At 36.1% G+C, this 13423-nt stretch overlaps 1 protein-coding gene across 1 annotated transcript; it reads right to left on the bottom strand.

Annotated features, from left to right (window-relative positions):
- Positions 1-407: 407 nt before the first annotated feature.
- LOC109007900 (dentin sialophosphoprotein) lies at positions 408-11524 on the bottom strand. The gene is made up of 12 exons (XM_018987791.1): positions 11064-11524; positions 6999-7225; positions 6547-6614; positions 6148-6219; positions 5602-5957; positions 5434-5502; positions 5264-5352; positions 2594-4693; positions 2390-2467; positions 2139-2250; positions 1096-1146; positions 408-986 (listed from the first exon to the last, which is right to left on the bottom strand). Exons 1-12 carry the CDS (start codon positions 11439-11441, stop codon positions 936-938), a joined length of 3651 nt encoding a protein of 1216 aa, XP_018843336.1. The 5' UTR covers positions 11442-11524; the 3' UTR covers positions 408-935.
- Between the last annotated feature and the right edge of the window lie 1899 nt (positions 11525-13423).

The raw sequence follows: 13423 nt of genomic DNA, 5'->3' as shown, positions 1-13423 counted from the left end.
CATAATAGATAGCCTCTTGCAATTAGGGTGGGGGGCCATATGGGACCCAACTTTCTTCAGTTATTTAAGGTTAGACCCGGTAAAAGAGAGGTTGGGATTAAAAAAAATAATTTAATTAATAATTTAATTATTATAATTTTTTTATAAAATATAATAAATAATTTAATTTTTATAAAATTTTAAAATAAAATTTTATTCAATTTTTAACTCTCAACTCAACTCAACTCAAATCAAATCAAATCAAATCAAATCCAACCTCTCCTAAGAATTACAGAAAATTGGTTTATTGGGGGGGCTGGTTGAGCCAATCACGTTGCTTTAACCAGCTACGGAGACCTCGGAAGAAGAAATGATTGAGAAACAGCCTCACTGGGTAATTTTGGTTTCAACTGATTGGCACCATAAAGTAATGAAATCACAACTGCTTTCCATAAAGTAAAGAAGAGTTTTTCGCATCTCCCAGTCTTCCTTTTTTCCCCCTCACACGGGAAAATGGGAGAACACTTTATAAGGACTAGCAAAATGTACAAAAACATTCAAGTTATGTAAACAAGTCCAAATTCCCAGTCCCAGAAAAGGTGGCCAAACAAAAACAAAAAGGCCAGTCTTGAGTACAAGGGGAATGTACAGAGGGCACTATGTGCATATACATGGGATTATGGGGGTATGAACAAAACTTATGGACATGACATCCAATCTAACTGGAGCTCTCTCCTCTTTGTAGCAAAATTGGCATTCTGATGTGGTTCCTTGATCTTCAAGACTGGCCTTGATGTGATGTGGTTCCTTACATCACAAGAAAATGTTCTGCCTTGAACATCAAAGCATAACTTCCTTTCTGGTGTTCTTCCACGATCATCCCCCGGATAACATTCATTTCCTAAATGAAAATATTTTACCTTCTTGTATATACAAGAGTGCGTAAGATTTTCTCCTCAATCTTTTTCAAACGAGACTGCAAAGTCTTTAATCCTTTGCTTGAGGTCCTGTAACATGAATGAATGTTCAGCTTTTTGGGTTTTTTCCATGACTTTTAAAAACAATGACCACAAAGAAAAAATATAACTCAAAACTGAAAGCTTTTGGAAGAATCACCTTTAATTCTTCATGAAGCACGTTAAATATTTTCTTCAGCCTTTTATGTCTCTGCAAGGTCAAAACAGGATCAGAAAGAAATAAGACAAATAAAAAGAAAGCTGCACGTATTCATTCTGATAGCAAGCACTTGAGATTCGGAAGATATGTTTACTAAATCCTCAGATATGTCCCTCGAAATACAAAATCTTAGAAACCTAAACCCATTCAAGTGGGTTTATTAATCGCAGAGCTTCAAATAAGTACGTTTACTTGCCAGTGAAACTACAGCTAATTCAACTGGCTGTACTCATGATATTCACAGAGCAATCAGAGATTTGAGAAAGAGAAATAGACAGCTGAGATGAAAGCACAATCGCAAACACAAGTCGATTTTATTGAACGCATCTCAATGGCCCGTGTGTATCAAGTTTTACCATTTTCTAAAAATTGTTATAAGGTTCAAGAGTATATCACATAACCATCAAAGTTTCAAGAATAATGATAAAACCACAAAAGAGGTAAGATCTAACAAAATATAATGTGGTCACATGCAAGTTTCAACTGAGCACTATCATATCACCTACCAAGTATTCAGAAACTACTGCCAATTTTCTTGTTCAAGTTCAAGTCAGATGCTTCATGCCAGCATTTTTTAGCATGATGCCCAAGTCTAAAAGATAATTTCATTACTTGCACGTGAAATGAGTTGAATGCTTTGGAATTCACCATCTACTGTATTGAATATAAAATGGCAATTATGTTATTGTAACTACCCAGTGCTGGTCGACACTTAAGTAGAGTCACAAGACAATGCCCCCTAAAATCAGTGATATAATACAAGCAACTCCCCACAACGAGGCCAAAGTATAAAGGTCTATCAACTGGGTTAAGCAAAGGGCGTTCTGAAAAAGAAAAGTAGAAAAGAATACTGTTGAAATAATGCATCCGACCAAGCGAACAGAGTGATCAATCTTTTTAATGGGCTTGATTTTATCCACCAAACATTGAATACATGTTACAAATGCAAAATATACCATGTATAACTGTAGAAAAAAGCATACCGTTCCACATTGACGATAGGATTCCATCAACTGCAACTTGAGGTCATTGTATCTCTCCATATCCCTGCCTTTGGCAAAGTTAAGGTCTTTTTCCAGTTTATGGAAAACATTCCTACATATAACAGGTATTAAATAGTTTTAAGTGGACACGATTTCAGATCACAAAGCCATATAAATCCCCTGTCAAACAAGTAACAAAAGATCAAAGGCAATCACACCTTCAAACATGAGTAAAAGGAGTTCTACACTACCTGTAACTCTCCAGAATCTTGTTCAAGGAAGAATAACTATCATACTTATCACGAAAATCTTGCACATATTCATTATACCTGACATTAGAGAAACATTATTTGAATCAGTACCAGAAAATCACATGAGAAAATTACAAGAAACAATCCTTAACATTAGTGGCATGTTAAATGGCCATTAACAACATAAAATTCACGTCTACTTACTGAGAAAAATCCTTTATTGGTCCCTTCAGCTCTGGCTCATCCTTTTCATACTTGGAATAAGAACAACTATTCTCATCAGAAGAAGAATCCCTTCTCTTACGATCACTATTATTTCCCTCGGCCCAAATGGAATCCTTTCTTCCATCAATCAACTCTACCATTGTATTAGATGTTTGTTTTTTGGTTTCCTTTATGGAGTGAGAAACTAGCACTCGTTTAGCGTCATGCTGTTGAGGAGCACTTACTGGTGTTTTCTTATTGCTCTCACTGTAGCTTTCCAGACCAAACCCTTGGCTAGCTTTTACTTCATTCTGTCTAGATTTATTACTCCCATCTGCCAATTTGTTAAACTGTGGCACAACTTCAGCCTGATCTTCTGTGTTCCTCTTTTTATTTGAGCCTTCTAGATTGCTACAAAGCCCAGAATTTAAATTGGGCGGGGATGGCTTTCCTGATTCTGAAGTTGTCTTTCCAACAGGTTTTCCTTTACTTGAATCCGAATTCCAGTTATCTGAAGAGCACGGTTTATTGTCTGACTGTTTAAAAGAGTTTTTGCTTTCAAGTTTCTTTTTAACTGGTGTTTCCTCAGGCCAGGGCTCGCGAAGTTCACCCAACTCCAAGTCTGAAAGCTCTCTCTGAAGTATACTGCCTTTCCCATTAACCACGGGTGATACATTCACTCCTGTTGTAATATTATCCCTTGGCGAAGATCCCATGAGAGAACTCGAAAACTGTCCACCTTCACCATGTTTCCGGTAATGTGAGTCAAATGGCACTGATTGTTTGCCACCAGAACCACCTTCTTTGAAATTTTTTGAAACCTTTTTCTCATTGGCATAGCCATCATTTGGCGTATCTCTATAAAGTTTATCTTTTTGCACAGAGAAACTTTGAACATTCCTTTCAGAGTATTTGCGGCCGCTCTCAGCACGCTCATCAGGTTTCTCTGCTGTATCGGGAACCTTTGTCCTCGTGCTTTTATCAAAGGACCTTCGACCAGATTGTTGGAAATCTGAACTAGATCTTCCAGGAAATACCTGGTTGTATCCTTTTTGTAAGACAATATCAGGATTCCCATCCCTAACAGCTCTATTTGTTGCTAGAATGGTAGGACCCTTATAAGGGTTTCCACCGAATCTATCAGGGGATAAATTGTGAGAGCTCTCTGAGAATTGAGCATCCCGAACCCCAGAAATAGAGGGTTGGACATCTGCTTTTAACCTTTTTGCACCATCAGATTTCTCTTTGAAGTGCTTCACATCAGAACCCCTTTTGGGTTTCCCTTTCAATGTTCTTTCAGAGCTGTCAGACTGCTCATGTTTGAAGCTGTCCTTGACTGCATTTTCCCTTTCCGTAGATGAACTTATTGCATAATTCGGGTGCTCAGGGACATCATCATGATCAGGGGAAAATGGTTTGGTCTCTTCTATCCATTTTCCACCCTCTTTGTCAGGAATCGGCCTAGTTTCTACAGCCATTTCCGTTCCATGTTCAACATTGGGGAAGTCTTTTTCAATCTCAACTGCATCAGATCCTTGATCATCTTGCTTCTCAGCAATTCCACTCTGTACAGTCTTGCCACCAGTACTTTTCCATGGAATGGGTGAGGAAGAGAATCCAGGTTCAGAGGGCTGCAATTTACGTTGGGCTTCTTTCTCATCATCACTTGTCATTATATCTACATCCTCGTCAGAACCCTCCTTACTGTTGGAAGACGCATCGCTTTCACTGTCACTGCTACTCCCACTCCCACTACCCACCGGGCTTCTGCTTCTGCTTCTGCTTTTACTATGGCTTCCACTGTCACTTGCACTATCACTGCTGCCACTTTCACTATCACTATCACTCCCACTATTGCTAGAGCTGCCAGCTTGCGCTTCACTATTATCAGAGCCCATCTTTTCACCCAACAGATCAGGTGAATGTTGTTGGACTTCCATGTTTGCCAATGCAGTTGTTTCTCCAAGTTTAGAGCCCAAGTATCCCGGTTCTTCCAATTCATCAGGAGAGACTTTCTCTTCAAAGCTTGGTTCTGCAGCACGTGTCTGACCATGTTTGCCCTCAGCAGTAGGCATCTGGTGACTGTTATCTTCTGGAGAACTAGAAAGATCAAAGGATACATTATAACCACATAAAGGAACGCAAAGAAATCCATCCACTTGGACAGAGTGGGGAAAACACTCTCTAAATAATACGAGAACTCTCGCAAACTTTTTGCTATAGCTCAACCATCATTTTTAATTAGCTTTTACAAACATGGAGTCCCAAAAAGTAACGTATACAACAAGACTAGTAATGGCTCCCATTATTAGAAGGTAGAAGTACCAAAAACTAGTGGTGAAAGTAGCACACAAAGGAAGTATGGGTCAATATTGAATTATATGACCTGAAAGATTCATTCACTTTAGTTACTGTCTTAGAAATAAAATTATTCCTCCAGCCAACACAATTCCTCAGTAACTAGTAATATGTGATATGCTCATTGCTCTTAGCTGCTTATACTTTTAAAATCAATTCTTAGCTGATGGATGGTTAAGACTTGAGAACAACTGGGGTAATGAAGAGAAGACTCACGTGACACATTCAAAGGAAAAAAACAGAGAATAAAAAGGGAAACTTCACTGCTAAAATGACCAGAACGACCAATCTATATCAGAAAACAACACTTACCTTCCGCTTTCAGACAAAGGTTTCTTGAGGGTTTCCAGCTCCACCCTGGGTTTCAAGAAGTATCTTCCTGGTGCTTGAAAAGTTGCAATCTGAAGCTCAAGATTAATGACAAGACATCAGATCACTTAATATTCTTACAATAAAAGCATCCAGGATGTTTTACCACTTACCTTTTTAATAATTGGCTCAATCTTCTTTACAGAGTTGGGAACTGTATCTCCAATAGCTTTCTCCAAGGCCTAAAAACAGGAGAGATGGAGAATCAAATCATGAGTTTGTTCCCAAACTGAAGCATATATCATGTTTAACAATCAATAAACTTGCATTCATATGCATACCTTTAAGCTCATACCCTTTGGATTCTCCGTGAGTAAATTAATCAACATGCTTTGCAAATCCATTGGTTTAGCTCCAACATTTCTTTTGCGTCCTGGTGTTTCCCGTACTACATTAGTAGTCTTGGTTGGGATTTCTTTCTCGGAGGTAGGAGCAGCTTTCACTTTACTGATGAGCTGAGAGGGCATTGGATCTTCGATAGTCGCATGACTCTTAGATATATTTGCATTCTCCAGTGGAGCTGCTGGAAGACTTGATTGCTCTGGTGGAGATAGAAGAGATGGAGATGTCTGCCTGCTCTTTGCTGTAGTTGTCGAGGATAATCCAGATTTGTAGGCAGATTTATGGAGGCCACCAACTATGAATAGTAGACATTATAGTTCAATAAGAGGGGGAAATCAATAACATGCCATAGAGAAGAGTTCAAACAGTATAGAGAAATTGCATCTCATAGTTATTTAAACTTCTGAATATAAAGCAGATAGATACATTATGTTGAATACTAATATATTAGAAATAGTTACAGGCTCTACAAAGGTTTATGTCACCTTGGGGTGGTTCAACCTTGCGCTTCTTAAATGCAGGCTCTTTCTTTTGTTTGTAAGGCCTCCATGCATTAGCTGGAAACACAGGAAGATTACATAATTCAGACAGTTTGTATTTCCTTTTTTTGGCAGAATATAAAATCAGTACCAATTAAGCCTAATAGTGGAATATTATCCTATTGTTACTGCATATAACGATCTTAGAATCATAACTATTGACATGGTTACTTCAACAAGTCAGAAGAGACACTAAAGTCAGTATATAGAGACTAAAAATAAAAAAGGAATAAATATGCTGCCAGGGACCAAAAAGAGTGCGAGAGAGAGAGAGAATTATACAATGTGTTCAGCGGCAATGCCTCTGTTGTTAGGTCTAAATGAAAACAGAAATAACAAACTTACTCTCAACAGCAGCTATTTCCTTTATCTGACTCTTCGAAGGTGGGTTCCCAGGGTCTAAGACAATGGCTCTGTCGTCAAGGGAAAAGGAAAACAGTGCTAAAAGACATAAGTGCAAGATAAAAACCAATCAGCTCAAGGGTATAACAGTAATTAAACCTTCCACGAATTTTTATTCATAAAAAAAACTTAAGCCTTCCACGAAAAGTCAAGATACTGAAATCTAGCGAGATCGTTGTCAACCAATAAAAAGTTGGTCGTTGAAGGGTTTTGCCTTAACATTGTTTATCATTTGTAAATTATCAGAACTCTTTCATATTTCCATTAACATCTGTAACTAATTTGAACAATGTCTTCTGATAGCCGCAAGTTATGAATAGAACTAAAGCACATGATCCCTATATATTGAACCCAAACATTAGAGAAACATCATGGATGATTATCAGAAGACATACTTGCGTGCTTTAAGCTTGCGTTCAGCTTCCTCTGACATCATCTTAACATGTTTCGTTGTTGATTCATCCAATACACGCTTCACATTCAGCTTCCACCAGGCACACCCAGATTCAACAAGCAACCCATTTCCATCTTCACCACTTTGGCATTCCTCATAAATGTCACATAGGTCGCCAGTTTCTCGCGAGCATGTAAAGCTAAACTCCTTCCCACCCACATCAATAACCTGGTGCAATAAAAGACAATTAAATATTGATATTGTTAAAAGCCACAACCATGTAAAAAAGTGCTGCAAACAAAGCATCAAAGAAAGTTAATGTGCACCTTTCAATGCCAAAATCTTTTTAAGGTAGGGGTTGGAGTTTGAAAAGACACAGAGCAGCTAGGGCTGTTTAAAAAAACACAAACTAAAAAGACTACTTATAAGCCGCTTGGGAATGGCTTGGCCAAACTCAAATCCAGCTCAGTTCGTTTATTAAATGAGTTGTTCGAAAACACAAAATTATAAACGATAAACTTATGTAAAACTTGAATGGGCTCGTATAACTTTATTTTTAATTTTTTTTATAGAAAAATATAACTTTAAGGTAGGAATATTTTAAGTATTTAAAAAGATAAGAGGAAATCAAGTTCCTAATGGATGTTGTTTAAATTCTTGGGAATATAATTAGTGATATATATTTATAAAAACTCAACGTTGGTTTGTCAAAATTTGAAACTAAAGTTATAAGATATTATATAAAGAATCTACTTTTGTTAAAATTAAGTAGCTCATGAATACACTTGAACTTGTTCAACAAAGAATGAATTATTAATATTTTTTTTATAAGTAAGAAGAACAAAGACTGAATTGTTTGTGAGCATAAAATATAGTTTAGTGATAAGCTCAAATTCGACTTGTGTTTGAATAAAACTTTAACAAAGGTTGACCACCCGTTACTTTTTTATGAGTAAATGAAATTTTATTAATAAAATTGAGAATAGGCGAAGCCCAAGTACACAGCACATATAGAAGAAGAGTTACCTAGTCAAGCACGAGAAATAGATGCAAGAAAATCTTTAATGTTCAGTCCGTTGAAGACTAAGGCCTCGTTTGGATGTTGAGATGAGATGGAAAATCTGTGAATAGTAGTGAAATGGTTTGAGTTAAGATGTTTTATGGAGTTTTGAAAAAGGAGAGAGAATAAGTTGAATAAAAATATTAAAAAGTTAAAATCTTGTTAGAATATAATTTTTTTTAATATTATTTTTGTTTTGGGATTTGAAAAAAGTTGACTTGTTTTTTGTGTTTTGTTTGGAAGTTTGGGAAAGTTGTAACAATTAGATGAAAAAGTTAGAGATTTGAAATTTTTTATAAGTTTTTTTTTTTTTTTTTTTTTAAAGATTTGAAATTGAAAAGTGTTTATGTTTGAGTGATGTTAGGATGTTGAGATGAAAGGAGATGAGATCTCATCTCAACATCCAAACGAGCCCTAAAGCAGTTGCCCATGAAAATATAGCAGTTGCTCGAACTCACTTGTTGACACCCCCAAGAAGGGCAGCATAAAATATATTCACTAATTTAACAAATAATACAGGTACAAAGGGAAAAAAAATAAAAGAAACAAAATATGTATTTAAGGGGAACAAACAAGCTCTGGATAGATCACAGTTTTCAGATGAGATTACAGCCAAATGTTGAAAGCCAAAACAACATTAAACATTATGCATGCAACAATATTAATAGCATAAAACATATGAGATTGCTTTGTGTAAGGCTGACCCTTCCCTAGAAGGGGAGGGAAAGCCTTTGAATCTTTGATGCAATTCATAGGGAAGAAACAACCAGTGACGTACAATATACAATAGCATTAGAAGTGATTAACAACCAGAGATACGCAAAAGACAGTCATATACATTCAAGGAGAATAAGCTAAAGGATATGGCCAGGGGCCCTAGAATCCATCTTCCCAATCCAGAACCTATCCTCCCCATATTATGCTCATGGAACAATTAAAAGGTAACGATGCTGCTCTAGCGACTTTTAAGATAATTCAGCCCCTATAGTAGGAGGACAAATGGTTTAAATCTTGCAATACAAGCAATACACCAATCCTTTGATGTATTCAATTCTCTCTCCATGACTGCTACCACTATTTGTTGGGAAGTCACCGCATTTGATTGATGAGTGATTAAGGAACACATTTAGACTCTACAAGCAAATTCTTTTGTTTCCATCCATTTAATCTGAGTGACTTAAATGAGTGATGAATTCTCATGCATGCCGGTTCTTCTCCAACTGATAGCACCAAAAAAAAGCTCTAGTTCAAGAAGGAGATGTCATTTAGGCCTCGTTTGGAATCTCATCTCATCTCATCTCCTTCCCAAACACTCAGACATTAACACTTTTCAATTTCTAATTTTTAAATTTTTCATCTAATTATTACAATTTTCCCAAACTTCCAAACAAAACTCAAAAAATAATTCAACTTATTCAAATTCCAAAACAAAAATTATATTTTATCAATATTTAAACTTTATAAATTTTTGTTTTTTGTTTTTATGATGGGGGAACCACCCCATGGCATAACCCTTAGGACTCACCAATGGAACCTAAACCCCCAAGGAGACTAGCACAACAACCCACTACCATGACCTCCAACTTAAATCGCAATTTGATCCTAGGGGGAATTGAACCTATGACATGTGGCTCGTGCACACAAGTTCTCCCTTACCTTTTTATTCAAATTTTTCTCTCATTTCCCAAAACCCAATAAAACATCTTAACTCAAACCATTTTTACTACTATTCACAAACCATTTTACTACTATTCAAAGATTTATCATCTCATATCATTCCCCAAACGAGCCCTTAGTCCAAAGACTAGAGAATACAAATTCAATAGAACTGCTAAAGAAACCCATGGAGCAATCAAATGTGAGTGTACGCATGCCAAAATGAATACAAACCAAGTTTTTCGTAGAAATGCTCCAATTTACCCACGTACCGGGAAAAGAAACAAAATTTACTGGCTAAACCTAAATTTTGAGAAAAAAAAAAAATCTGCGTTCTTACTGAGATAATTGGCATTGTGAATACAAATTGGAATAATATAAACAGATCAGAGTACAAGATTAATCAGCAAACACACAGCATGGCTATAGACAAATTTTCTATATCTCACACATACATTGACCAATACGAACTCTTCCAGCTTCAACTTCCTCACCAAACTCCCAATCCAACTATCACTATTCACATTCAAACAGAAATAAGAATTTAAACAATTCCAAACTGAAAAAAAAAAAAACGCAAATGGAGAAAATCCCAGTTTTAGACAATATTGGCATTTGATTTCAAATTGAATAATTTGACTGCTGCCCAATGGAAACCAAGAAGCCCATGGACTAATTACAGATGTGTGTGTAAATATATAATAAAAATAAGTTTTTCGTAGAGTTGCTCAAATATACCCATGTTCTTACTAGGATAATTGGAATTTTGAATAAAAATAAGAATAATATAAACAGATCATGGTAAAAGATTAATCACAAAAATACAGCACAGTTATAGCAAACTTTTTTACATCTCACACGTACATTGACAAAAAGGAAATCTTCCAGCTTCAAATTCATCACCAAACCCTCATTCCCACTATCAATATTCGAATCAAAACAGAAATAACGAATTTAAACAATTCCCAACTGACAAAAAAACCAATAGAGAAACTCCCAGTTTTATACGAATATTGGCATTTGATTTCAAATTGAAGAACTTGACTGCTGCCCAATGGAACAATACCAAGAAACCCACAAACTAGTAGACATAAATATATATCCGTAGGTAACAAACAAAGCACAAACTATCCTATTAACTTAACGAAAAAGCCGTACCCACCAGATATTCCATCCCAAACTTAGATTAACACCAGGAATTTTTTCACTTACATGCAAATTTGAGGAATTTAACCGATGCACGAGAGAAAATTAACAGATAGAAACACGAGCTAAGTAAACTATAAGCAAAATCCGCAATTAGCATAACTAAATAAACGGAACCCAGTTGAATTTCAATAAGAAACTTACATTCCCAGAAGAATTACTCGCAGTCACGTCGAATTTAATACGCGCAGTCCCAGCCTGAGCCTCCAGGCGCTTGATCTCATCGACCAAGTCCGGCGCAAGCCGTATGATCATAGCGAAGGCGGGCGGGTTGTTCCCCGGAACAAGGCTGAAGTTCTCTTCCACGGCTGCTGGCGCAGCGGATTGGATGGAGCCGCGGCTGCAGGGATTGGACGCCGAGCTGGAGACACGTCCGCCGATGGATAGGCGGCCGGCTCCAGCTTGGCCTGACTGGCGGTGCGGCGGCGGCAGAGGGTGTGAGGAGTTGGGCCGCTTGGCTCCGATTCCTCGGGCCGCACCGCCACCGCCGTTGCGGCCGAGCTTCGATGAGCCTCCGTACATTGAAAGAGAATAGACTTGGAGGCGATCGTACCGGTTTTGAGTTTCAGCAGACAGCACGCAGAATAAAAGTGGGCATATTTTTCTTTTCCTTTTTTTTCAAATTTCTTTGAAGTTGGGCTCTCCGTCTTTCTTTTGAAGATTGAACGGCCGAGGCCTGGCCTGGTCAATTTTATTTTTTTCGTCCTATTCAATAATCTTTTTTACCTGAATGTATTCCATTTTCTCTGTTGAATGATTTATGCCTAATTTGGGTATTCAGGTATTATTATAATATTTTATTTTTATTTATTATTTATTACTATTTAATATTTTATTATTATTTTTTTACTATTATTCACTTAATACTTAAAAATATCTCATTATCTAAATATAATTTTAAAGTGACATATTTAGAAACGAGAGAATATGAATTAACAAATCAGTTCTTTAATTTTGACATATAACATTTTATTACATTTAAAAGTTCCAAGCATATTTTTCATTTTTTATTATTTTTATAATTTCTTGAGTTTGTTTTCTATAAAGAAAATGGTTGTCATTTTATTTTATTTTCAACTTCAAACAATTTTTTCTATCAAAAAAATATTTATAATTTTATAAGTTTTTAAATAAGATGGTTGATATGAATGGAGAAAATCTCTTGGATTGGGCTAAAGGTAAGGCCCAGATATAAGGTCTGGGCTGTATCGGGTTAGAGACAAGGCCTGAATTAAGGCACAGGCATATAATATAAACTAGGTCAAACGGTAGCATCTGGGTGGATCAAGGCTAGGGTACAAGACCCAGGTCGGAGGATCATGCTTACATCATGAAACAATATAGAAAATGCAGAAAAGGTTTAAGAGGGAATAAATACAACATTCAATGCCAGACGATGAAACTTGTGACGATTTAGACCTAACATTAATGAGATGAAAAGGTCTCAAGATAAAATATAAGTTGCGTTCAATGCAACTTAAAACTCGAACAACACTCGGTAACACTGAGTACTTCATAGTTTGGTAAACTAACGGCAAAATGATAACTCAACGAGTGGACAACATGAATATATGATCTCATGTTATGCAACGCTCTACTACCGTAGAAACCAGGTCGGCAAGTATAAATAAACACTACCGACAATACACAGGTAAATAATCTAACACAATCATAGTCAATACACTTTATCTTCAACCTTAGCACCATACTGATTTAAGTATAGGAGAATCAACAGACCCCAAGGTCCCCCTTATTATTGTACAGATGATCGCACGAGCATTAACCGAATGAAATTGTCTAGGCTTGTGAAACACGACATCAACAATTGACATGATGTATAAATATAGAGTATAATTAATTTTTCACTAATAGACAACACACTATATTGTGAATTTTTTTTTTTTTAACTCGAGATGGTAACATACGGACTATAAATTTGTAAAATATGAAAATTGCAAGCCTAAGAAGCTTTATAAAAAAAATAAACATTTATGATTGATTTTGCAATTAATTGTTTTAAATATACAGCTTCCTAGAGCTTGCATTTACTGACCAACTTCAAATATCAACCTTTTATTGAGACTTAACAATCTACATTACACACTTTATCATTTTAAATTATGCCATATTAATATTTTTTCTTTTATATAAAAGGTAGGCGGTTTTGAATTCAAATTTTTTATTTAGAGAATTGGATCATATGTCATCAGGTTATCAAATTGTTGACATATTAATATTTTTTCAACACCTCGAGACTAAGTATATAATCTACATTATACACTTAATTCATGTTCAAAAATTGAAAGAATAATGTCATCTCATAATTTATAGCTCTCACTTTTATCTCTTTATCACAGAAGAAAAAGAAAAAAAATAAAGCTAATTTCACCATTTTTTCGTCAAGTGTAAACAAATTGGTTGTAAACGGGTTGGGTCATCCAAAATCCGGCCCGTTGATACTCATTCAGGGTCAATAAATGACAATGAGGTCATGCGGCGACCCG

Source organism: Juglans regia, chromosome 12 (assembly GCF_001411555.2).
Source record: "Juglans regia cultivar Chandler chromosome 12, Walnut 2.0, whole genome shotgun sequence".
Lineage (NCBI taxonomy): Eukaryota > Viridiplantae > Streptophyta > Magnoliopsida > Fagales > Juglandaceae > Juglans > Juglans regia.
This window is presented reverse-complemented; position numbering and strand designations above follow the sequence as displayed.